The 24,082-nt window shown below is 48.1% G+C and overlaps 1 protein-coding gene across 7 annotated transcripts in view; it reads right to left on the bottom strand.

Moving 5' to 3' along the window:
- The window catches only part of frem1a (Fras1 related extracellular matrix 1a), a 765,391-nt gene that overhangs the window by 110,787 nt on the left and 630,522 nt on the right, over window positions 1–24,082 (bottom strand). For all 7 annotated transcript variants that reach the window (XM_072517132.1, XM_072517134.1, XM_072517136.1 and 4 more), the window contains one exon: window positions 17,168–17,363. In XM_072517132.1, the coding sequence (XP_072373233.1) occupies window positions 17,168–17,363 (196 nt within the window). The remainder of the gene's footprint in view (window positions 1–17,167; window positions 17,364–24,082) is intronic.

The raw sequence follows: 24,082 nt of genomic DNA, 5'->3' as shown, positions 1-24,082 counted from the left end.
TTGATGCAGAGTAGTGTCCATCAAGCTGTAGCTTCAACATGTTCCAGGAAAAACAAGCTATGCAAAACAGATGCGCGCAAGTGAATTGAGTTAGAATCATAGAATATCTACAATTCAGAAGGAGGCATTTGGCTCATTGAGCCTGCACTGACCCTCTGAAATAGCACCCTACCTAGATATACACCCCACCCTATCACCGTAATCCGCTAACTCATCTAGCCTGCACACCTTTGGACACGAAGGAGTAATTTAACATGGCCAATGCACCAAACCAGCACATCTTTGGACTGTGAGAGGAAACCAGAGCACCCAGAGAAAACCCATCAGACACAGGATAACATGCAGACTCCATACAGACAGACACTAAAGACCAGAATTGAACCGTGGTCTCTGGCAATATGAGGCAATAGTGCTAACCACTGTGCCACCATGCTTCCCGTAATGTGCCACAGTGCCTCCCAAATTCAATGGGTCAGTTTGGGAGACTATTGGGAAACGTTGACCACATCAAAGAAGGTAAGTGCATTCCAAGCACACAAATGTGTGATTACCTCACTTACCTCTCTTTGATGTGGTCAATGTTTGCAAACATTGGGATTTCACCACTTACATTCACTGATCCATGAAGGGAGATGAATGAACGAAGGCTGCAGCTGTTTTGTGGGAGCTGTCAATCACAGCCTGCTACAAGAAAGCTATGAATGGCTAGCAGCTGATGGATCTGCAGGGTTGAAACACAGGTCACAGCTGTTCTTGTTCAAAGAATGGACACATACAATTATTTTCACTGCCCGGCTAGACTGCTCTCATGGGGTTCCTGGGGGGGTCTCCCTACTCATTGGTTCTGGGTGAAGGGTCCCTTTAGTTAAGGGGTCTCTGTGGGAGTTCCTTCAGTTAGGCAGTCTGTGGAAGGTCTCCCTTTAGTTAGGGGTGCCTTCCAGTTATGGGATCTCTGTGGCAGGTTTCTTCAGTTAAGGATCCCGGGGAGGGAGTCTCCCCCCTGCTGCGGGACTCCCTTTTCATGGAGTCCCTGGGGAGTCTCATATTCATGGGGTCGTTGGGGGGGGGTCACCCTATTCATGGGATCATCGGGGGAGAATTTCCCTATTAAGGGAATCTCTGGGTGCGTGTGGGGTCTTGTAGAGGAGGAGTGGGCAGGTAGTGCATCGTGGAGGCGGGGGTTAGCCCTCTGATGGAGTTGTCCCCATGACCTACCGCTAGGTCCACCACACCCTGGCCACACTGGTCGTGACCACAAGTGATCCGCATCCTTGTTTCCTGGCCCTGATGACCGGAGAATCACAGAGGGTCGGAGTGTAGGGTCCACGCCCGCTAAATGGATACAAATGGGTCATTAAGACTGTGCTGTCGTAGACCTCGATTCTGGCGCCAGTGAGGGGTCGGAGCTTCGCAGATCGGATCGGCGCCTGCTGACACTCAGCTCCAATCCCAATTTTGTGATTCTCCGCCACATCAAGGACTCCGATATCAGCGCTGGCCGATGCAAAATCTAGCCCAACAACTTCAGACTGTCAACTCTCTCCTCTACCTTAATCCCATTTTTATTTCTAACTATTTATTTTCATATTTCCATTGATTAATTGTTCCATTCCTCTTTTCATCTCACTTTCCATCTTGTTTTTCCCTTACCACTCTCTCCCCTCCACCCACCCACCCCACTAGGACCAGCTGTGTTCGAGTTTGCCTTTGAGACACTACTTACTTTTGTTCTGACATTAACATATTTGGATCTCTTAATGCACCACTATCAGCACCTTTCTTAGCCATGATCACCACCATTCACATTCCATCTGTCTTTTTGTCCATGACATCTTTGTCAATCTCTCCCCAGCCGCTTTCTATCGCTGGGCCTCTATCCAGCCCTACTGCTCCATCCCCACACACCCCTCCACTCAGTATAAATCTCATCCTATTTTCAGCTCTCTCTAGCTCTGACCAAGAGTCATCCAGACTCAAAATGTTCGCTCGGTTCTCTCTCCACAGATGCTGTCAGGCCTGCTGAGAATTTCTAGCATTTTGTTTTTGTGTCAAGCAAGTGCTTTGTCTGCCTCATCTGTCACTTGACACGGAAAGTCTTCTGAGTCTAATTATCAAAAATTTACATCTCAATTTGATTCTGAGCGAGAGTGAAATACCTATACTTCTGATTTATTTCTGTAGCATTGCGTAGCATTTGGGTGATGGGGCAGGATCTTTTGACAGGACTAGCAAATGACTGAAGTACAATATAAACAATCAGAAAGCAGAAAAAAAAACAAGAAAAAGAAAACTGAATGCTTAATACATCTGGAATTTTATTTCCATCAATCACAAGAAATGAAGAGCAAGATCTATCGGCTGCGTTGCGTACGAAAAGCAGCGCAGCATTGCTGGTAGATATCGGAGATTCCTCTTCTGGGATCCATCCGGTTCATACATGGAAACATACATAGAAAATAGAAGTAGGAGGAGGCCATTGGGCCTCTTGAGCCTGTTCCACCATTCATTATGATCATGTGACCAGCAAGTTTAATACCCTGATCCCGCCTTCGTCCCATATCCTTGATCCATAACACTATAAGACATAGAAGCAGAATTAGGCCACTCGGCCCATCGAGTCTGCTTCGCCATTCAATCATGGCCAAAATTTTTGTCATCCCCATTCTCTTGCCTTCTCCCCATAATCCCTGATCCCCTTAATAATAATTTTGGCCCCAAGAGCTTTATACAATTCCTTCTTGAAATTACACAATGTTTTGGCCTCAACTACTTTCTGTGGCAGCGAATTCCACAGATTCACCATTCTCTGGGTGAAGAAATTTCTCCTCACCTCAGTCCTGAAAGGTTTATCACTTACCCTCAAACTATGACCCCTAGTTCTGGACTCCCCCACCACTGGGAACATTCTTTCTCAATCTATTCTGTCTAATCCTGTTGGAATTTTGCAAGTTTCTAGGAGACCCCTCCCACTCTTCTAAACAGCAATGAATATAATTCTTTTTTAAAAAAAAATATTTTTATTCTCCTCCTTTTACATATTTTCTCCCAAATTTACACCTACCAACAATAAACAATAACCAGTAACAAATATGTCAATCTCCATCTCAATAACAACGATCCTATCCTCCCACCAAACCTCAAACATGAACCCGCATGTTCACCTAAACAAATGACAAAAAGGAATCAGGAATCACCCATAGTCACCATTAACACACACAGACCCCCTCCCCCCCAACCTTCCCACCCACCCACCCCAACTAATGTTTGATGTTATCCAGTTCTTGAAAGTGCATCATGAATAATGCCCATGAATTGTATAACCCCTCCATCCTTCCCCTTAGTTCAAACTTAACCTTCTCAAGAGTCAAGAATTCCAACAGGTCCCCCCGCCATGCCAGGGCACAGGGTGGAGAGGTTGCTCTCCAACCTATCAGGATCCGTCTTTGGGCGATCAACGAGGCGAAGGCTACAACATCCGCCTCCGCACCTGTTTCCAACCCTGGCTGGTCCGACACCCCGAATATGGCCTCCCGGGGTCCCAGGTCCCGGGTCCAGTTTCACGTGCAACATTTTAGAAATTACCCTAAAAACCTCCTTCCAGTAATCCTCTAGCTTTGGACAGGACCAAAACATAAGAACGTGATTAGCGGGGCTCCCCCCGCAATGTTCACACACATCTTCTACTCCTTCAAAGAATCGGCTCATCCTCGCCCTCATGTGGTGTGCTCTATATACCACCTTCAGCTGTATCAGCCCCAACCTCGCGCACGAGGTGGAGGCGTTCACTCTCCGGAGCACCTCACACCAGAACCCCTCCTCTATATCCTCTCCCAACTCTTCCTCCCACTTTGCTTTGATCCCTTCCAGTGGTGCCTTCTCCTCTTCCAAAATAGCTCCATAAACCGCTGATACTACCCCCTTCTCCAGTCCCCCTGTCGACAGCACCTCCTCCAACAATGTGGAGGCCAGCTCCACCGGGAAGCTCTGTATCTCCTTTCTGACAAAATCTCGAACCTGCATGTATCTAAACATTTCCCCCTGCTCCAGCCCATACTTCGCTTCCAGCTCCTTCAATCCTGCAAACCGACCCCAAAGAAACAAATCTTTTAGTGTCTTTGTCCCCTTCTCCACCCATATCCAAAAATTTCCATCCCACTTTCCTGGCTCAAATCTGTGGTTCCCCCAAATCGGCATTTCCCTTGACCCTGCCCCCAACCTGAAGTGTTGGCGAAACTGCCTCCAAATTCTCAATGAAGCTATTATTACCGGACTCCCTGAGTACTTCCCCGGGGCTATCGGGAGTGGCGCTGTTGCTAGTGCTTTCAATCCCTACCCCCTACACAAACTCTCCTCCATTCTGACCCACTGAGAATCAACCCCTCTGACCCGGCTCCGCACCTTCTCCACATTCGCCGTCCAGTAGTAATACGTCAGGTTAGGAAGACCCAAACCCCTGCCTGCCTTCCTCTCTGTAGCAGCACCTTTCTAATTCTGGCCACCTTCCCTCCCCATATGAATGAAGTAATCATTCCCTCAATCTCTCTGAAAAAAGCCTTTGGTAGGAAAATCGGCAGGCATTGGAAAATAAACAGAAATCATGGCAACATGTTAATTTTAACCGCCTGTACCCGACCCACCAGTGACAATGGGAGACCATTCCACCTTGCCAGATCAGCTTTCACTCTCCCCACCAAACTAGAAATGTTGTACCTGTGGAGCCCCCTCCACTCCCGGGCAGCCTGCACCCCCAGGTACCTAAAGTGAGTCCCTGCCCTATGGAATGGTAGCCCCCCAACCCCCAATGCCACAGCCATGTCTATTTCCTTCCCCTCTGCCGGTGCCATAACCACGTTCAATACCCTTCTAATGTTTGAAAAGAGCTGCCTCCCTCTCACGAAACCCGTCTGATCTTCACCTGTCACCTTCGGGAAGCACTCCTCCAGCCTACCCGCCAGTACCTTCGTCAGTACCTTTGCGTCCACATTCAAAAGTGATATGGGCCTATACGACCCATACTCCGTCAGATCCTTATATTTTTTTAGCAACAGGGAAACCTTCCGAGACAGGATCTACTCCCATTTGGAAGCAAGTGGTCGTATTAGCGAAAGGCAGCACAGTTTTCTGAAGGGGAGGTCGTGTCTCACTAACTTAATGGAATTTTTTGAGGAGGTCATGAAGATGATTGATGCAGGTAGGGCAGTGGATGTTGTCTAAATGGACTTCAGTAAGACCTTTGACAAGGTCCCTCATGGCAGACTGGTACAAAAGATGAAGTCACACGGGATCAGAGATGAGCTGGCATGGTGGATACAGAACTGGCTAGGTCATAGAAGGTAGAGAGTTGCAATGGAAGAGTGCTTTTCTGATTGGAGGCCTGTGACTAATGGTGTACCGCAGGGATCAGTGCTGGGACTTTTGCTGTTCGCAGTATATACAAATGATTTGGAGGAAAATGTAACTGGACTGATTAATAAGTTTGCGGACGACACAAATGTTAGTGGAATTGCGGATAGCAATGAGGACCGTCAGAGGATACAACAAGATTTAGATTGTTTGGAGACTTGGGCGGAGAGATGGCAGATGGAGTTTAATCCGGACAAATGTAAGGTAATGCATTTTGGAAGGTCTAATACAGGTAGGGAATATACAGTGAATGGTAGAACCCTCAAGAGTATTGACAGTCAGAGAGATCTTGGTGTACAGGTCCACAGGTCACTGAAAGGAGCAACACTTGTGGAGAAGCTAGTCAAGAAGGCATACGGCATGCTTGCCTTCATTGGCTGGGGCATTGAGTATAAGAATTGGCAAGTCATGTTGCAGCTGTATAGAACCTTAGTTAGGCCACACTTGGAGTATAGTGTTCAATTCTGGTCACCACACTACCAGAAGGATGTGGAGGCTTTAGAGAGGCTGCAGAAGAGATTTACCAGGATGTTGCCTGGTATGGAGGGCATTAGCTATGAGGAGAGGTTGAATAAATTTGGTTTGTTCTCATTGGAACGAAGGAGGTTGAAGGGTGACTTGATAGAGGTCTACAAGATTATGAGGGGCATAGACAGAGTGGATAGTCAGAGACTTTTTCCCAGGGTAGAGCTGTCAATTACTAGGGGGCATAGGTTTAAGATGCGAGGGGCAAGGTTTAAGGGAGATGTATGAGGTAAGTATTTCACACAGAGGGTAGTGGGTGCCTTTAACCCACTACCGGAGGAGGTGGTGGAAGCAGGGACGATAGTGACGTCTAAGGGGCATCTTGACAAATACATGAATAGGATGGGAATAGAGCGACACGCATCCCGGAAGTGTAGAAGATTTTAGTTTAGATGGGCAGCCTGGTCGGCGCAGGCTTGGAGGGCCAAAGGGTGTTCCTGTGCTGTACATCTCCTTGTTCTTTTTGCTATTTCAAGGGCCACTTCCTTAAGTATTTTGCGGTGAAGACTATCTGGCCCTGGAGATTTGTCCGCCTTCAATCCCATTAATTTCTCCAAAATCATTTCTTTACTAATACTAATTTCCTTCAGCTTCTCAGTAAAACTTGTGTTTCTCAGAACTGCCGGTACATTATTCATGTCTTTGTGAAGACAGAAGTAAAGTACAAATTTAGTTCCTCAGCCATTTTTTTGTTCCCTGTTATGAATTCTCCCATTTCTGACTATAAGGGGTCTACATTAGGTTTTATCAATTTTTTTCTCTTTTCATACCTATAGAAACTTTTACAGTCAGTTTTTATGTTCCCCGCTAGCTTATTTTCAAATTGTATTTTCCTCATCTTAATCAATCCCTTGGTCTGTCTTTGCTGAATTTTAAACTGTTCCCAACCCTCAGATCTATTGCTTTCTCTTGGTAATTTGCATGCCTCTTCTTTGAATCTAATCCTATCTCTAATTTCCCTTGTAAGCCTTGGTTTGGGCATTGTTCCCTTTCCACTTTTACGCTAAATAGGAATGAATTGACTCTTGAAGTTCACTTATTCGTTCCTTGAATGCCTGCCATTGCCTGTCCATTGTTTTACCTTTCAGTCATGTTTACCAGTCCATCATAGACAGCTCATGCTTTATACCAGCATAGTTACCTTTATTGAGCTTCAGAGTCTCAGAAACAACTAACTCCCTATCCACCTTGATAAAGAATTCTATCATATTTTGACACTTATCTCCAAGGGTTCTCTCACAACTAGATTGCCGACAAATCCTTTCTCATTGCACAACACCCAGTCCAAGATGGCTTGTTCTCTTGTTGGTTCCTGAACATATTGATCCAGGAAGCCATCCCGTCTATACTCTGGAAATTCCTCCTCTATTGTACTGTGGCTAATTTGACTCAGCTCTATTTAAGAAAAGAGCTTCAAAGCGCACTTGCAGTTAGCTTTGCACATGAGCAGAGAGAGAGGCCACATCCGGAGTGAGGAAGAGACAGAGTGAGTTTTAAACATTGGATTTTGCAGCAGAGTGGGAATTGAATTGGTAAGTCTTTCCTTCTTTTCTCTTTTAAGTTTAGTAGTTCAGTTAAAAGTTTAATAATGAGCTTCCCCACCCAGATAGCTGAGTGGCAGTTAACTACATTACCTGAAGACTGATTAGGAGTCAAGAAACATTGGTTACTTACAACCGGAGTGAGGCACAGACAGAATGAGTTTAAAACTTGGGAATTTGAAGCAGAGTGGGAACTCAGTGCAGAATGGGAAGAGGTACTCTCTGCTTTTTCTCCTTGCTTTGTAACTTTTTTAATCTTCAGAGAGGGGTCTTGCCCTGCTGCAGCAGAGGCTACAACGGAGGGAGCTAATTGCAAAGTAGTGGGCAAGGTTGGCAAGTCTTTACAACTTTTAGCACTTCTAGTTTGAAAATAAGTTTTGTGGTTTATAATCTGTAAGGCCTCCAATTGATAGGAACAACGACAAGGAAAGAAGGGCCGCAGAGAATTGAATATAATCTAATGTCAGGTATCTTCCAAAGCTTTAAATTAAAAGTGTAAGTTATGGCAGAAGAATTCAAAGCTTTGGTTTGCTCCTCTTACTCCATGTGGGAGGCTGGGAACATTTCCAGTGCCCGGAGCCAGCATGTGTGCAAGAAATGTCTGCAGCTACAACTCCTGGAAGCTGGAGTTTCAGAGCTGGGGGGGGGCAACGGGGAGGGGGGGGGGGGGGGCGACTGGGGACACTGTAGAGCATCTGCGAGGCGGAGAGTGTCGTGGAAAGCACGTTGAGAGAGTTGGTCACACCGCAGGCTCAGACACCACAGGCAGGAACGGAATGGGTGATCGCCAGGCAGAGCAAGAGAACTAGGCAGGCAGTGAAGGGATCTCCTGTCGCCATTCTCCTGCAAAACAGATATACCATTTTGGATACTGTTGAGGGGAATGACCTCTCTGGGGAAAGCAGCAACAGCCAAATTTGTTGTACCAAGGTTGGTTCTGCTGCAGACGAGAGCAGTAAAATGTGGGAAAAGCAATAGTTATAGGGGATTCGATTATAAGGGGGATAAGCGTTTCTGTGGCCAACGAGACTCCAGAATGGTATGTTGCCTTTCTGGTGCTAGAGTCATGATGTCTCGGAGGAGTTACAGGACATTCTGGAGGGGGGAGGGTGAACAGCCAGTGTTCGTGGCAGACGTGGATATCAACGGCATAGGTTACAAAAAAGGTATGAGGTCCTGTAAACAGAATATGAGGAGTTAGGAAAAAAGTTGAGAAGTCGGACCTCAAAAGGTAGTGATCTCAGGATTACTCCCAATGCCACGTACTAGTCAGAGTAGAAATAGTAGGCTGTATCGGATGAATACACGGCTGAAGAAATGGTGTGAGGAGGAGGATTTCAGATTCCTGGGGCAACAGGGCCGGTTCTGGGAGAGGTGGGACCTGTATAAACTGGATGGGGTACACCTGGGCAGGACCGGGACTGATGATGTCCTTGTGGGCGTATTTGTTGGAGCGCTTGGGGAGGGTTTCAACTAATATGGCAGGGGATGGGAACCCATGTAAGGATTCAGAGCAGGGAGAATCAAGAACAAGAGAAAATGACAGCAAGGAGAATAAGAAAAGTGATAAGCAGATAAATCAAAGGCCTGTATCAGATAATGACACTGTGAAAAGTACTAGGGACAGGACAAGAAATGTTAAAAGGGCTAGCCTTAAGGTTTTTTACCTGAACGCGTGGAATAAAATGCATGAATTATTTGCGCAGGTAGATGTAAAGGGATATGATATAGTTGAGATTACGGAGACATGCAGCGGGCAGGGTTCATGCCACGCCGGTCGAGGGCCTTGGGCAGCGGCCTCCCCGGGCCCCGATGGGCCGAGCAACCGCCCGTTTCTGGCCAGTCCCGTCGGCGTGGATTGGACATGGTCCCACACAGCGGGACCTGGGTAGGGGGGCATCGTGGTCTGGCTCGCGATCGGGGCCCACCGATCTGCAGGCTAGTCTGTGCCGTGGGGGCACACCTTCCTTCCGCACCGGCCCTTTTTGTGGTCCACCGGCGGTTCCACGCATGCATGAGATAATGCCGGCCCTTCGGCAGATAGAACATAGAACATAGAACAATACAGCGCAGTACAGGCCCTTCGGCCCACGATGTTGCACCGAAACAAAAGCCATCTAACCTACACTATGCCATTATCATCCATATGTTTATCCAATAAACTTTTAAATGCCCTCAATGTTGGCGAGTTCACTACTGTAGCAGGTAGGGCATTCCACGGCCTCACTACTCTTTGCGGAAAGAACCTACCTCTGACCTCTGTCCTATATCTATTACCCCTCAGTTTAAAGTTATGTCCCCTCGTGCCAGCCATTTCCATCCGCGGGAGAAGGCTCTCACTGTCCACCCTATCCAACCCCCTGATCATTTTGTATGCCTCTATTAAGTCTCCTCTTAACCTTCTTCTCTCCAACGAAAACAACCTCAAGTCCATCAGCCTTTCCTCATAAGATTTTCCCTCCATACCAGGCAACATCCTGGTAAATCTCCTCTGCACCCGCTCCAAAGCCTCCACGTCCTTCCTATAATGCGGTGACCAGAACTGTACACAATACTCCAAATGCGGCCGAACCAGAGTTCTGTACAGCTGCAACATGACCTCCCGACTCGGGAACTCAATCCCTCTACCAATAAAGGCCAACACTCCATAGGCCTTCTTCACAACCCTATCAACCTGGGTGGCAACTTTCAGGGATCTATGTACATGGACACCTAGATCCCTCTGCTCATCCACACTTTCAAGAACTTTACCATTAGCCAAATATTCCGCATTCCTGTTATTCCTTCCAAAGTGAATCACCTCACACTTCTCTACATTAAACTCCATTTGCCACCTCTCAGCCCAGCTCTGCAGCTTATCTATATCCCTCTGTAACCTGCTACATCCTTCCACACTATCGACAACACCACCGACTTTAGTATCGTCTGCAAATTTACTCACCCACCCTTCTGCGCCTTCCTCTAGGTCATTGATAAAAATGACAAACCGCAATGGCCCCAGAACAGATCCTTGTGGTACTCCACTTGTGACTGTACTCCATTCTGAACATTTCCCATCAACCACCACCCTCTGTCTTCTTTCAGCTAGCCAATTTCTGATCCACATCTCTAAATCACCCTCAATCCCCAGCCTCCGTATTTTCTGCAATAGCCTACCGTGGGGAACCTTATCAAACGCTTTGCTGAAATCCATATACACCACATCAACTGCTCTACCCTCATCTACCTGTTCAGTCACCTTCTCAAAGAACTCAATAAGGTTTGTGAGGCATGACCTACCCTTTACAAAGCCATGCTGACTATCCCTGATCATATTATTCCTATCTAGATGATTATAAATCTTGTCTCTTATAATCCCCTCCAAGACTTTACCCACTACAGACGTGAGGCTCACCGGTCTATAGTTGCCGGGGTTGTCTCTGCTCCCCTTTTTGAACAAAGGGACCACATTTGCTCTCCTCCAGTCCTCTGGCACTATTCCTGTAGCCAATGATGACATAAAAATCAAAGCAATCTCTTCCCTGGCCTCCCAGAGAATCCTAGGATAAATCCCATCAGGTCCCGGGGACTTATCTATTTTCAGCCTGTCCAGAATTGCCAACACCTCTTCCCTACGTACCTCAATGCCATCTATTCTATTAGCCTGGGGCTCAGCATTCTCCTCCACAACATTATCTTTTTCCTGAGTGAATACTGACGAAAAATATTCATTTAGTATCTCGCCTATCTCTTCAGACTCCACACACAATTTCCCATCCCTGTCCTTGACTGGTCCTACTCTTTCCCTAGTCATTCGCTTATTCCTGACATACCTATAGAAAGCTTTTGGGTTTTCCTTGATCCTTCCTGCCAAATACTTCTCATGTCCCCTCCTTGCTCGTCTTAGCTCTCTCTTTAGATCCTTCCTCGCTACCTTGTAACTATCCATCGCCCCAACCGAAACTTCACACCTCATCTTCACATAGGCCTCCTTCTTCCTCTTAACAAGAGATTCCACTTCCTTGGTAAACCACGGTTCCCTCGCTCGACGCCTACCTCCCTGCCTGACCGGTACATACTTATCAAGAACACGCAGTAGCTGATCCTTGAACAAGCTTCACTTATCCAGTGTGCCCAACACTTGCAGCCTACTTCTCCACCTTATCCCCCCCAAGTCACGTCTAATGGCATCATAATTGCCCTTCCCCCAGCTATAACTCTTGCCCTGCGGTGTATACTTATCCCTTTCCATCATTAACGTAAACGTCACCGAATTGTGGTCACTGTCCCCAAAGTGCTCTCCTACCTCCAAATCCAACACCTGGCCTGGTTCATTACCCAAAACCAAATCCAACGTGGCCTCGCCTCTTGTTGGCCTGTCAACATATTGTTTCAGGAAACCCTCCTGCACACACTGTACAAAAAACGACCCATCTATTGTACTTGAACTATATCTTTCCAGTCAATATTTGGAAAGTTAAAGTCTCCCATAATAACTACCCTGTTACTTGCGCTCTTATCCAGAATCATCTTCGCCAGCCTTTCCTCTACATCCCTAGAACTATTAGGAGGCCTATAAAAAACTCCCAACAGGGTGACCTGTCCTTTCCTGTTTCTAACTTCAGCCCATACTACCTCGGAAGAAGAGTCCCCATGTAGCATCCTCTCCGCCACCGTAATACTGCTCTTGACTAGCAGCGCCACACCTCCCCCTCTTTTGCCTCCTTCTCTGAGCTTACTAAAACACCTAAACCCCGGAACCTGCAACATCCATTCCTGTCCCTGCTCTATCCATGTCTCCGAAATGGCCACAACATCGAAGTCCCAGGTACCAACCCATGCTGCCAGTTCTCCTACCTTGTTTCGTATACTCCTGGCATTGAAGTAGACACACTTCAAACCACCTACCTGAACACTGGCCCCCTCCTGTGACGTCAAATCTGTGCTCCTGACCTCTATACTCTTATTCTCCCTTACCCTAAAACTACAATCCAGGTTCCCATGCCCCTGCTGCATTAGGTTAAACCCCCCCAAAGAGCATCCTGTCTGTAGAGGTCCCACCTTCCCCAGAAAGAGCCCCAGTTATCCAGAAATCTGAATCCCTCCCGCCTGCACCATCCCTGTAGCCACGTGTTTAAATGCTCTCTCTCCCTATTCCTCATCTCACTATCACGTGGCACGGGCAACAACCCAGAGTTGAGCCCAGTTCTGAGCTTCCATCCTAGCTCCCTGAAAGCCTGCCTGACATCCTTGTCCCCTTTCCTACCTATGTCGTTAGTGCCAATGTGGACCACGACTTGGGGCTGCTCCCCCTCCCCCCTAAGGACCCGGAAAACACGATCCGAGACATCACGTACCCTTGCACCTGGGAGGCAACATACCAAACGTGAGTCTCTCACGCTCCCACAAAATCTCCTATCTGTGCCCCTGACTATAGAGTCCCCAATTACTAATGCTCTGCTCCTCTCCCCCCTTCCCTTCTGAGCAACAGGGACAGATTCCGTGCCAGAGGCCCGTACCCCATGGCTTACCCCTGGTAAGTCCCCACCCCCACAAGTATCCAAAGCGGTATACTCGTTTCTCAGGGGAACGACCGCAGGGGATCCCTGCACTGACTGCTTTTTCCCAGTCCCTCTTACAGTTACCCACCTATCTCCAATCTTTGGTGTAACTAATTCCCTGAAGCTGCTATCTATGATCCCTTCTGCCTCCCGAATGATCCGAAGTTCTTCCAACTCCAGCTCCAGTTCCCTAACTCGGTCTTGGAGGAGCTGGAGATGGCAGCACTTCCTGCAGGTAAAATCAGCAGGGACGCTAACTGCATCCCTCACCTCAAACATCCTGCAGGAGGAACATTGCACTCCCTTCCCTGCCATTCCTCTAACTTTCTACCAAGATCTGGCTAACAACTAAATTAAATTTTTTATAAAAAATAATAATATAATAAAATATGGTACTTACCTCAGACCAATGGGTTTTATTATTAGGTTAGAGGAGGAGGGCGGGTGGAAGACACTACACGTGTAGTGTCTCGGGTTTCCTCTCCACCAGAATTTATTGGTGAGGGTCTTCCCAGATGTCCGCGGGTCGACTTCCTGTTCCCGCCTAAAACACTAATTTAAAAAAAAAAAAAATTCTCAGCTCCTGCTGAAATTGACTAACCAGCCAGCTCCACTCCCGCCAAAATCGACTGGCCTGCCCCTGCAAAGACAAGTGCTTTTAAAGGACAGACTTACCTCCCAGCAGCCACTTCCGCACTGCTCCCGCTGAAACTGACTCACCAGTTGTTCTCCCGCCGAAATTGACTGGCCTGCCCCTGCAAAGACAAGTGCTTTTAAAGGACAGACTTACCTCCCAGCAGCCACTTCCGCACTGCTCCCGCTGAAACTGACTCACCAGCCGTTCTCCCGCCGAAATCGACTGGCCTGCCCCTGCAAAGACAAGTGCTTTTAAAGGACAGACTTACCTCCCAGCAGCCACTTCCGCACTGCTCCCGCTGAAACTGACTCACCAGCTGTTCTCCCGCCGAAATCGACTGGCCTGCCGCTGCAAAGACAAGTGCTTTTAAAGGACAGACTTACCTCCCAGCAGCCACTTCCGCACTGCTCCCGCTGAAACTGAAACTGACTCACCAGCTGTTCTCCCGCCGAAATCGACTGGCCTGCCCCTGCAAAGACAAGTGCTTTTAAAGGACAGGGGCTAACTCGCGCAATCCCTTCGGCGCCAACCCCTCTGGCGTCCACCTAGCCGCACGTTCGGGGGCTGTGGACGCCGGAGTGGTTCGCGCCGGTTTTCCCGCTGGCATGGGGACTTAGTCACCGGAAAGGAGAATACCGCTCATGGTTCCAAGGTGACCAAGGATGGGAACTAAACATTGAGGGCTATTCAGTTTTTAGGAAGGACAGACTGAAAGGTAAAGGTGCTTTGTTGATTAATAAAGATATTTATAAAATATTGAGGATATACTGAGGATTTAAGGGCAGCACGGTAGCACAAGTGGAGAACACTGTGGCTTCACAGCGCCAGGGTCCCAGGTTCGATTCCCTTCTGGGTCACTGTTTGTGCGAAGTCTGCACGTTCTCCCCGTGGCTGCGTGGGTTTCCTCCGGGTGCTCCGGTTTCCTCCCACAGTCCAAAGCCGTGCAGGTTAGGTGGATTGGCCATGCTAAATTGCCCTTCGTGTCCAAAAATGGTTAGGAGGGGTTATTGGGTTACGGGGATAGGGTGGAAGTGAGGGCTGGAGTGGGTCGGTGCAGACTCGATGGGCCGAATGGCCTCCTTCTGCACTCTATGTTCTATGTTCTATATCAGTACAGATGATGTGGAATCTGTTTGGGTTGAGTTAAGAAACACCAAGGGAGAAAAGACATTCATAGGGGTGTTATACAGACCACCAAACTACAGTGGTAATGTTGGTAATGCATTAGACAGAAAATCAGCCTGGATGCAGGTCTGGCACTGCTAAGATGTCCAAGTGGCACTGGCAAATGGCAGAGGCACTGCCAGGGTGCCTGGCTGGCATTGCCAAGGATTGGGGTCGGACGTAGGGGTGCTGTGCGCATGGGGCGGGGTTGCGAAGACCCCCTTACAGGCGAGTTGGAGCTTTGGGGGTTGCATCAGCATGTCGAGAGATCGGGATGCCATTTTTAAATGGTGTTCCGATCTCTCCCTGCGCTAAGCCATTCCGGCAAGCGGAGGCCTCAGTGCAGAAAATGGGATTAAGTGCGGCCTCGGCTGCGTGTTCCCTGCTGAGGCCCCTGATTTACCCAAATGGATGTTCCATAGCGTGCTGATTCTTGGCGCGCCCAGTGCACTATGCTCCCATTCGGGTAGATAGCGCCTATACAGTTTCACAGCACAGAAAGAGGCTCTTCGGACCATTATTTCTGTGCTGGTCGCCAAACTGCTATCTATTCTAATCCCATTTTCCAACACTTAGTCCATTGCCCTGTATACTGTGTTGTTTCATGTGCTCATCTGAATGCTTCTTATATTTTGTGAGCGTTCCCGCCTCTCCCACCCTTTCAGGCAGTGAGTTCCAGATTCCCATCACCCTCTGGGTGAAAAATATTTCCACAAATACCCTCTAAAACTCTTCCTCCTCGCCTTAAATCAATGTCCCTGATTATTGGCCCCTCTATTATGGGGGAAGGTTTCTTCTGATCTACCCTATCTATATCCCTCACAATGTTGTACACATCGATGAGGTCCTTCAGCCTTCTCTGCTCTACTGAAAGCAAGCCCAGCCTATCCAGTCTCTTTTCATAGCTAAAGCGCTCCAGCCTGGCAACATCCTGGTGAATCTCCTCTGCACCCTCACTACTGCAATCAAATGCTTCCCATGTATTACCAGAACTGCACACAGTACCCTGGCTGTGGCCGAACAAGCATTTTATACAGCAGCATCATAAACTCCCTGTTTTTACATTATGTGCCTTGGCTAATGAAGGGAAGTATCCCATATGACTTCTTAACCACCTGCCCTGCCCTACTCTCTTTAGGGATCTTTGGATATGCACCCCAAGGTCCATCTGGCCCTCTGTACTTCTTAGAATCTTACTATCCATTGTGGGTTCCCTTGCCGTGTTAGTCCTCCCAAAATGCATCACTTCACATCTTTAAGGATTGCCACAGCTATTCTAATCTGACCAGCCTCTCTATATTGATACAGATGTCAATACTGAAAATCTGATCCCTCAAGAATTCCATGTATTTTTATTCTTTTCAAAAGCACATTCCTAATCTAAATGAGAATTTGAATTTGCACATTATGAAATCAGATATTTTGCTTCAAATAAGTGTTACCGTATGACATAATAATCAAAAGTTTATAGTATCACATTGCCCCAGTAGTTATCGCTTCTCTTTATTTTGTGGGCGTCACTGGCAAAGCGAGCATTTGTTGCTCGTCCCTCTTTGCCCTTGAACTGAATCGTTCAAAAGACAGTTAAAAGTCCACAATATTGCTGTGGGTCTGGAGTCACATGTCGGCCATACTGGGGGAAGGAAGATCTTTGCAACAATTGATGGTAGTTTCATGGTTACCATTGCTGAGACTAGCTTTGTAATTTCAGATTTATTAATTGAATTTAAATTACACAAGATGCTGTGTCGGATTTGAACCCATTGCCCCAGTGAATTAGGCTTGGCTGATGAATTACTAATTCAGTAATATTACCACTCTGCCACCATCGCTAATGAAGAGCTTGTTACAATCCTATTATATGTTCAACCTGGGATAACACAAGAACACAATCATTTTGACAATACGTTAAGGTGCAGCATTGCGAATGCTCAATTTTAATAAGGACCAGAGCCTAAATAAATGCTTGCTGTGTGTTTAAAAACATGTTTTTCTATTAAGATGCCTGATTACCACTCATGCATAAGGATGTCACATTTTGATCAAAATTACAGTGGCTATTGCCTCTAAGTCCAACTCGCATCTAGACTGGTTGAATGATGATACACGCTGTATGATTAAAAAGGCAGGCCGGGGAAGCTGGAAAAGTGGCCAACTAGCCTTTACGAATACTTAAAATATACGGCAGTAATTTCTGTAAGCAATTTCTGTGCATTCATGACATACCTTAATTCATTTACTTTGCAAAATAATAAGGTATTACCGTTAATTGCAGTATTATTGGTGTATTGTGAAATGATTTCTGCTTTGCTTTTTTGAGCTGTAAATGATCGCTGTGGTTATTGTTACTACTGTACCTTTTTCAATGTTCTGAATGGAGATTTGGAAGCAGTGCATTGAAGATCTGTTATCGCCATCCGATAAGCGGAAATGAAAACTGTCTTGACCCTTTGACCCAATTGCTCCAGTGTGCACATATCTCAGTCGGTTCATATCGATGTCATCCTGACTGCAGTTCATGCCAGAGTTCAGGGGCAGCCAGTCGTTACTTTCCTGATTGAAACAAAACATGCCATGAATATGATGGAGAAAGGCTTCCATTATGGAACAGAAACTCAGAGCATAAGATATGAGCACAGAGTCCAAGTAAACTATGTCAAATTCTCATCTATACACCTGGTCACCTCTTTGAAAAATTCAATCAAGTTGGTCAGACATAAACCATGCTGACTGTTCTTGATTAATCTCTCCCTCTCCTAATGCAGATTAATTCTAGCTTCCAATAGCTTTGCCACCACTGAGGTTAGACTGACTGACCTGTAGTTTCCTGGATTACCCCTTCCTCCCTTCTTGAATAATGTTACCACAGTCGGGCAGCATGGTCGGCACGGGCTTGGAGGGCCGAAGGGCCTGTTCCTGTGCTGTACATTTCTTTGTTCTTTGTTCTATTATATGGCATCACTTATATAATGAAGCATGTGAGGTGGTGATTGTGGAAAGGGGGAGCAAATAGTCTGAGCGGAAACCTTGAAGAGAAAGCAACTGCCTTCACCACATGCAACAGCATTCCCTGTAGACTTCACCAACTTCAAATAAAATTACAATCCATCAATTACCCCTACTAACTCGGCTACAGCCAATTCATCTCTGGATTATTATCCAAGCCACGTGCAAATTGGCATAGGGATGAGAAAATTAATCAAATAAACACGTGTGGGAAAGAGGGGTTAAATTTCATGGGGCACTGGCATCAGTATTGGGACAGGAGGGAACTGTGCCATTCGGACAGTCTCCACCTGAGCCAATCTGGAACCAGTATCCTAGTGGAAAGGACAAATAGGGTGGTCATTGGGACTGGTAAATGGGGGGAGGGCCTAAATGCTTCAGTGGAACTCAATACAGTTCCAAAAACAAGCAGCAGGGCAGAGAGTAAAGAAATAGTCAAGAACCCAACGTCAAGAACTGCAGCTAATGGCAAAACTACTAGAAGTATACTGGTTAAACCAGAAGAGAAAAATAATAAACAAGTGAATAATGCATAGGTGCTGAGGGACAGGTTAGGGGGTATAGCCCAATTAAGAGTTCTATATACCACTGCACAGTGTCATAATATACACCAGTATATCATGGTGCAGATACACACACACTGATGGACACACAGCAAGACCAATCAACACACACAACACCGCAGCCAATCACCAGTTAGAACACACTCACTATAAAGACAGGGGGCATCAGAGTTCCCGCTCATTTGGGATGCAGCCTCCTAGAAGAACAGAGCTTACAGCTTACAGCACAGATCTTCACCATGTGCTGAGTGCATAGACTGGTTCGGACAGGCATAGGTCTTTAGTTGAATCTAACATCGTGTTAACCTACAGCAAAAGTATGTTCAACAGTTTCTAACTTAATAAAATGGTGTTATAGAACATAGAACATAGAACAATACAGCGCAGTACAGGCCTGTATTGTAACGATAGTTACAACAGGCCTGCACTACTTTAAGTGTTGGTGGCCTGTATGTGTTCCATGGATCCAGAGCACCCAACACATCATGATACCAGGAGTTGAGGGATAGTAGAACTTCTTAGACCTGCCTGCAAGTGATCTGCCTTCCACCAGCATACAGTCATCCTGCAAAATGGACAGCGTCCGCCTGCCGCCGCCGCTCCGCATCACCGGTAACCTGGGGGCCAACTGGAAGATATTCAAACGCTTCCAGCTCTACCCTGAAACCACAGACCGGGAAGATGCCTCAGACACCAGGAAGATCGCTCTCTTCCTATCCATGGCCGGGGAACATGCCATCCACATTTTCAATTCTCTCACCTTTGCTGATGATGAAGATAAATCCAAATTCAAGACGGTCCTCCTCAAGTTTGACAGTCACTGCGACATCGAGGTGAATGAAAGTTTTGAGCGCGATGTATTCCAACAGCGTTTGCAGGGTAAGGAGGAACCTTTCCAGTCCTTTCATACCCACCTCCGCATTCTTGCGCAATCCTGTAATTACGGGCCCACCTCCGACTCCATGATACGCGACCAGATCGTTTTCGGTGTTCAGTCGGACCCCCTATGACAGCAGCTCCTCACGGTAAAGCAGCTCACCCTAGCGACCGCCATCGAGACCTGCGTGTTACACGAACACACAACTAGTCGGTATTCCCACATCCAAGCGGCTGAAACGGCGCGGCAAGGTCCCCACGAGGCAGAACGGGTCCAAGCAATCGAGCAACTCCAGGGCCTCAGCCTGGATGAGGGCGGCCATTTCGCGCGCTTTTCGCAGACTCCCGCGCTTGTGCGCACCGAACGAGGGGACGGCAACGTCGTCGAACGTACTGCACAGGCGCGCACCACATACGACCGCACCGTGCATACGCGGTGGCGCAGCGAACGTACTGACACTACAACGTGCGGCAACTGTGGCTCCGCCCACTTAAAGCTGCAATGCCCTGCCAAATCCCGACGATGCCTGAGATGTGGAAAACTTGGCCACTTTGCTGCTTTATGCAGATCAGCTCAGCCTGCCAACTCATATCGCTCCAGCCAGCCTCGCAGGAATGTCCGGGCCATTCAACCCACGGTCACCGAGTCCGATACGGACCTCCCACACTGCAGTGACACCGAGGACCCGAAGGCGCCTTTTCGAGTCGGTATCGTTACAAAAAACAGGGTGTCCCCGAAGCAAAGAATCCAGCCTCTATCGGTATACAGCATCAATCCAGTCGATGAGTGGTTTGCCACCCTGACGGTCAACCGATCCCAAATACGATTCCGCCTGGACACTGGTGCCTCCGCCAATCTCATTGCGCGGTCTGACCTCCAAAGCCTTCGGGTCAAACCAGCCATCCTCCCATCAGCCTGCCAGCTATTAGATTATAGTGGCAATGCCAGCGGCTCGTGCCAACTTGAAGTGACGCACAGGTCGCGCAAAGCCATCCTTCCCTTTGAAATCGTGTGCTCCTCGAAAGCCTCCCTGCTTGGTGCGCAGGCATGCAAGCTGTTGAACCTAGTTCAGAGAGTTCACTCCTGCTGACGCATCTGCCTTTCAGGACACCGATTTCAGGGCGCAGCTCGATGCGATTATCAACCAGTACCACGATGTCTTCGAGGGCATGGGGACGCTCCCGTACACTTACAAGATTTTATTAAAACCGAATGCCACGCCTGTGGTGCACACACCTCGCAGGGTCCCAGCAACCCTTAAGGACCGCCTCAAGCAGCAGCTGCAGTACCTCCAGAACCAAGGAGTGATTTCCAAAGTCACGGAACCGACCGACTGGGTCAGTTCCACAGTATGTGTAAAAAAGCCTTCCGGCGAATTGAGAATGCGCATTGATCCCAAGGATCTAAATCGCAGTATCATGAGGGAGCATTATCCAAATCCCAAGCGCGAAGAGCTCACATGTGAGATGGCTTGCGCCAAGCTCTTCACCAAACTCGGCGCCTCAAAAGGATTCTGGCAAATCCAGCTCGATAAATCCAGCAGGAAACTTTGCACAGTTAATACCCCCTTTGGCAGATATTGTTACAACAGAATGCCGTTTGGGATCATATCTGCATCAGAAGTTCTGGAACAAATGATGGAATGCATTGAAGGTGTTCGTGTCTATGTCGATGACATTTGGCCCGCAGGAGCATGCTAGTCGCCTCCAGCGCGTATTCAGACGTATACATGAGCATGGCCTCCACCTCAACAGGGCCAAATGCTCATTTGGTCACACGGAACTCAAGTTCCTCTGGGACCACATCTCCCAATTGGGTGTGCAGCTGGATGCGGACAAGGTAGCTGCCATCACAGCTATGAAAACACCAGAAGACAAGAAGGCGGTCCTCCGATTTGTGGGCATGGTCAATTTTTTAGGGAAATTTATCCCTAACCTCGCCTCTCATACCATGGCTCTCAGGAACCTGGTCAGGAAGACGACATACTTCCAATGGTTCCCTGCCCACGAGCGCGAATGGAGAGAACTCAAAACAAAACTGACCACGGCCCCGGTATTAGCTTTCTTTGATCCAGCAAAGGAGACCAAAATTTCGACCGATGCCAGTCAATCCGGCATTGGGGCAGTGCTCCTTCAGTGTGATGAGGCCTCATCATGGGCCCCCGTTGCATATGCGTCACGTGCGATGACCCCCACGGAGCAGCGCTACGTCCATATAGAAAAGGAGTGCCTGGGCCTTCTGACCGGTGTGGTTAAGTTTCACGATTATGTCTACGGACTTCCTCAATTCACCGTCAAGACCGACCATTCCCCGCTGGTCAATATAATACAGAAAGACTTGAATGACATGACGCCTCGCCTCCAGCATATTCTTCTCAAGCTCCGGCGATATGACTTCCAGCTGGTATACACCCCAGGCAAAGACCTCATCATTGCTGATGCTCTCTCCTGGGCAGTCAACACTCCATGTGACCCAGCGGGGTTTGTCTGCCACGTTCATGCCCATGTGGCATTCGCGGCCTCCAATCTACCTGCCACGGATGAACGCCTCGTCCAAATTCGCCATGAGATGGCGGCTGACCCCTTGCTACAGCGTGTCATGCGCCACCTAATGGACGGGTGGCTCAAGGGCCAATGCCCTCAGTTCTATAATGTCAGAGATGATCTGGCGGTAGTGGACGGGGCTGTTCTAAAACTGGACCACATTGTCATCCCGCATAGCATGCGCCAGCTTGTCCTGGAACAATTACACGAGGGCCACCTTGGCGTGGAAAAGTGCCGCCGACAGGCCCGAGAGGCAGTGTACTGGCTCAGAATTAATGAGGACATAGCCAACACAGTGCTCAACTGCCCCACTTGTCAGCACTTCCAGCCGGCCCAACCACGTGAGACCCTGCAGCCCCATGAGTTGGTCACGTCACCATGGCCCAACGTGGGCATCGACCTGTTCCACGCGCTGGGTAGACACTATGTCCTGATCGTGGACTACTTTTCGAATTACCCGGAGGTGATAGGGTTGTACGACATCACCTTGTCTGCAGTCATTCGTGCATGTAAAGAAACCTTTGCTCGACACAGCATCCCACTCACGGTTATGTCGGACAATGGCCCCTGCTTCGCCAGCCAGGAATGGTCCAACTTTGCCAGGCGGTACAACTGTGCCGATGTGACATCCAGTCCCCTGTACCCCCAATCCAACGGCAAAGTGGAGAAGGGCGTCCACAAAGTCAAACGGCTCCGATGCAAGGCTGCTGATGCTGGGTCCGATTTCTACCTTGCCTTGCTGGCCTATCGCTCCGCCCCACTGTCCACTGGCCTGTCGCCAGCCCAGTTACTCATGGGTCGTACCCTGAGGACGACGGTGTCGTCCATCCATGTCCCAGACCTCGACCACGTTCCGGTCCTTCGCCGGATGCAGCTGTCTCGTGCACAGCACAAGGCGGCTCATGACTCCCGTGCAGCTGATCTCTCTGCTCTGGCTCCAGATGACAACGTCCGTGTCCATCTTCCAGATGGTGGCTGGTCTGCAACCGCTGTTGTCCTTCGGCATGTGGCCCCCCGCTCGTTCCTGGTTCGTCTACCGGATGGCTCTATTCTGCGCCGCAATCGACGCGCCCTTCGTCTCGTTCCACGCTCGCCACGTGATCCTCCACTGTCGCCTCACCCTCCTGCTGACCCTGCCATGGACAATGCAGAGCTCCCTGTCACTCTGAATCCCCCTGACTCTGACGCAGTCCAGCCCGCTCCTGAACCGGCGGCTCTCGACCCACCCTCGAGGCGGTCAACCAGAATCTGTCGCCCACCTCAGAGACTTAATTTATGAACTTTGCGGACTTATAGACTCTCTGAATTGTTTCATTGCTTTGTTTGATCGTTTCCCTGGTTTCTATATAGTGTTGATCTCGTTATCCTTGTTGCATACTGCTTCTCTGCACCAGGCACCTTCCCATGTAAATAGCTTAGTTCTCATGTACATAGTCCTGTAAATATGTCTTTGCACCCCACACGTAGTTAGGAACATTCTCACCATACATTATTTATTGCCACACACATACATTTGTTTATAAAAGGGGGAATGTCATAATATACACCAGTATATCATGGTGCAGATACACACACACTGATGGACACACAGCAAGACCAATCAACACACACAGCACCGCAGCCAATCACCAGTTAGAGCACACTCACTATAACGACAGGGGGCATCAGAGTTCCCGCTCATTCGGGATGCAGCCTCCTAGAAGGACAGAGCTTACAGCTTACAGCACAGATCTTCACCATGTGCTGAGTGCATAGACTGGTTAGGACAGGCATAGGTCTTTAGTTTAATCTAACATCGTGTTAACCCACAGTGAAAGTATGTTCAACAGTTTCTAACTTAATAAATTAGTGTTGCACTATTTTAAGTGTTGGTGGCCTGTATGTGTTCCACGGATCCAGAGCATCCAACATATCACAGTAAACTAGATGAGCTATAGCCGCAAGCTCAATTTGAAGATCAAGATGTCGTAGCTATTAGAGGCATAGTTGCAGGATCGTCGAGACCCGGAACTGAATATACCTGGTTATAAAGTTTACAGGAGGGACAGGGAAGAAGAGGGGGCGGAGTAACCTTATTGATGAGAAATACTATCACATCAATGGTGTGGGAGGATATAATGAGGGGAAAGCATCCAGTGGGGACCATATGGGTGGATCGGGGAGCAGAAAAGGACCTAAAACTGTAATGGGTGTTATGTATAGAACTGTTATGGTAGCAGTTCTGAGGTGTAAGATTGTTGCAGTGCAAAAATTAGACAAATGGGTAATATAGGGGGGATTTTA

The sequence above is a fragment of the Scyliorhinus torazame genome, chromosome 9 (genome assembly GCF_047496885.1).
Source record: "Scyliorhinus torazame isolate Kashiwa2021f chromosome 9, sScyTor2.1, whole genome shotgun sequence".
Taxonomy (NCBI): Eukaryota; Metazoa; Chordata; class Chondrichthyes; order Carcharhiniformes; family Scyliorhinidae; genus Scyliorhinus; species Scyliorhinus torazame.
Note: the sequence above shows the minus strand (reverse complement) of the source record. Positions and strands in the feature narration are given on the sequence as shown.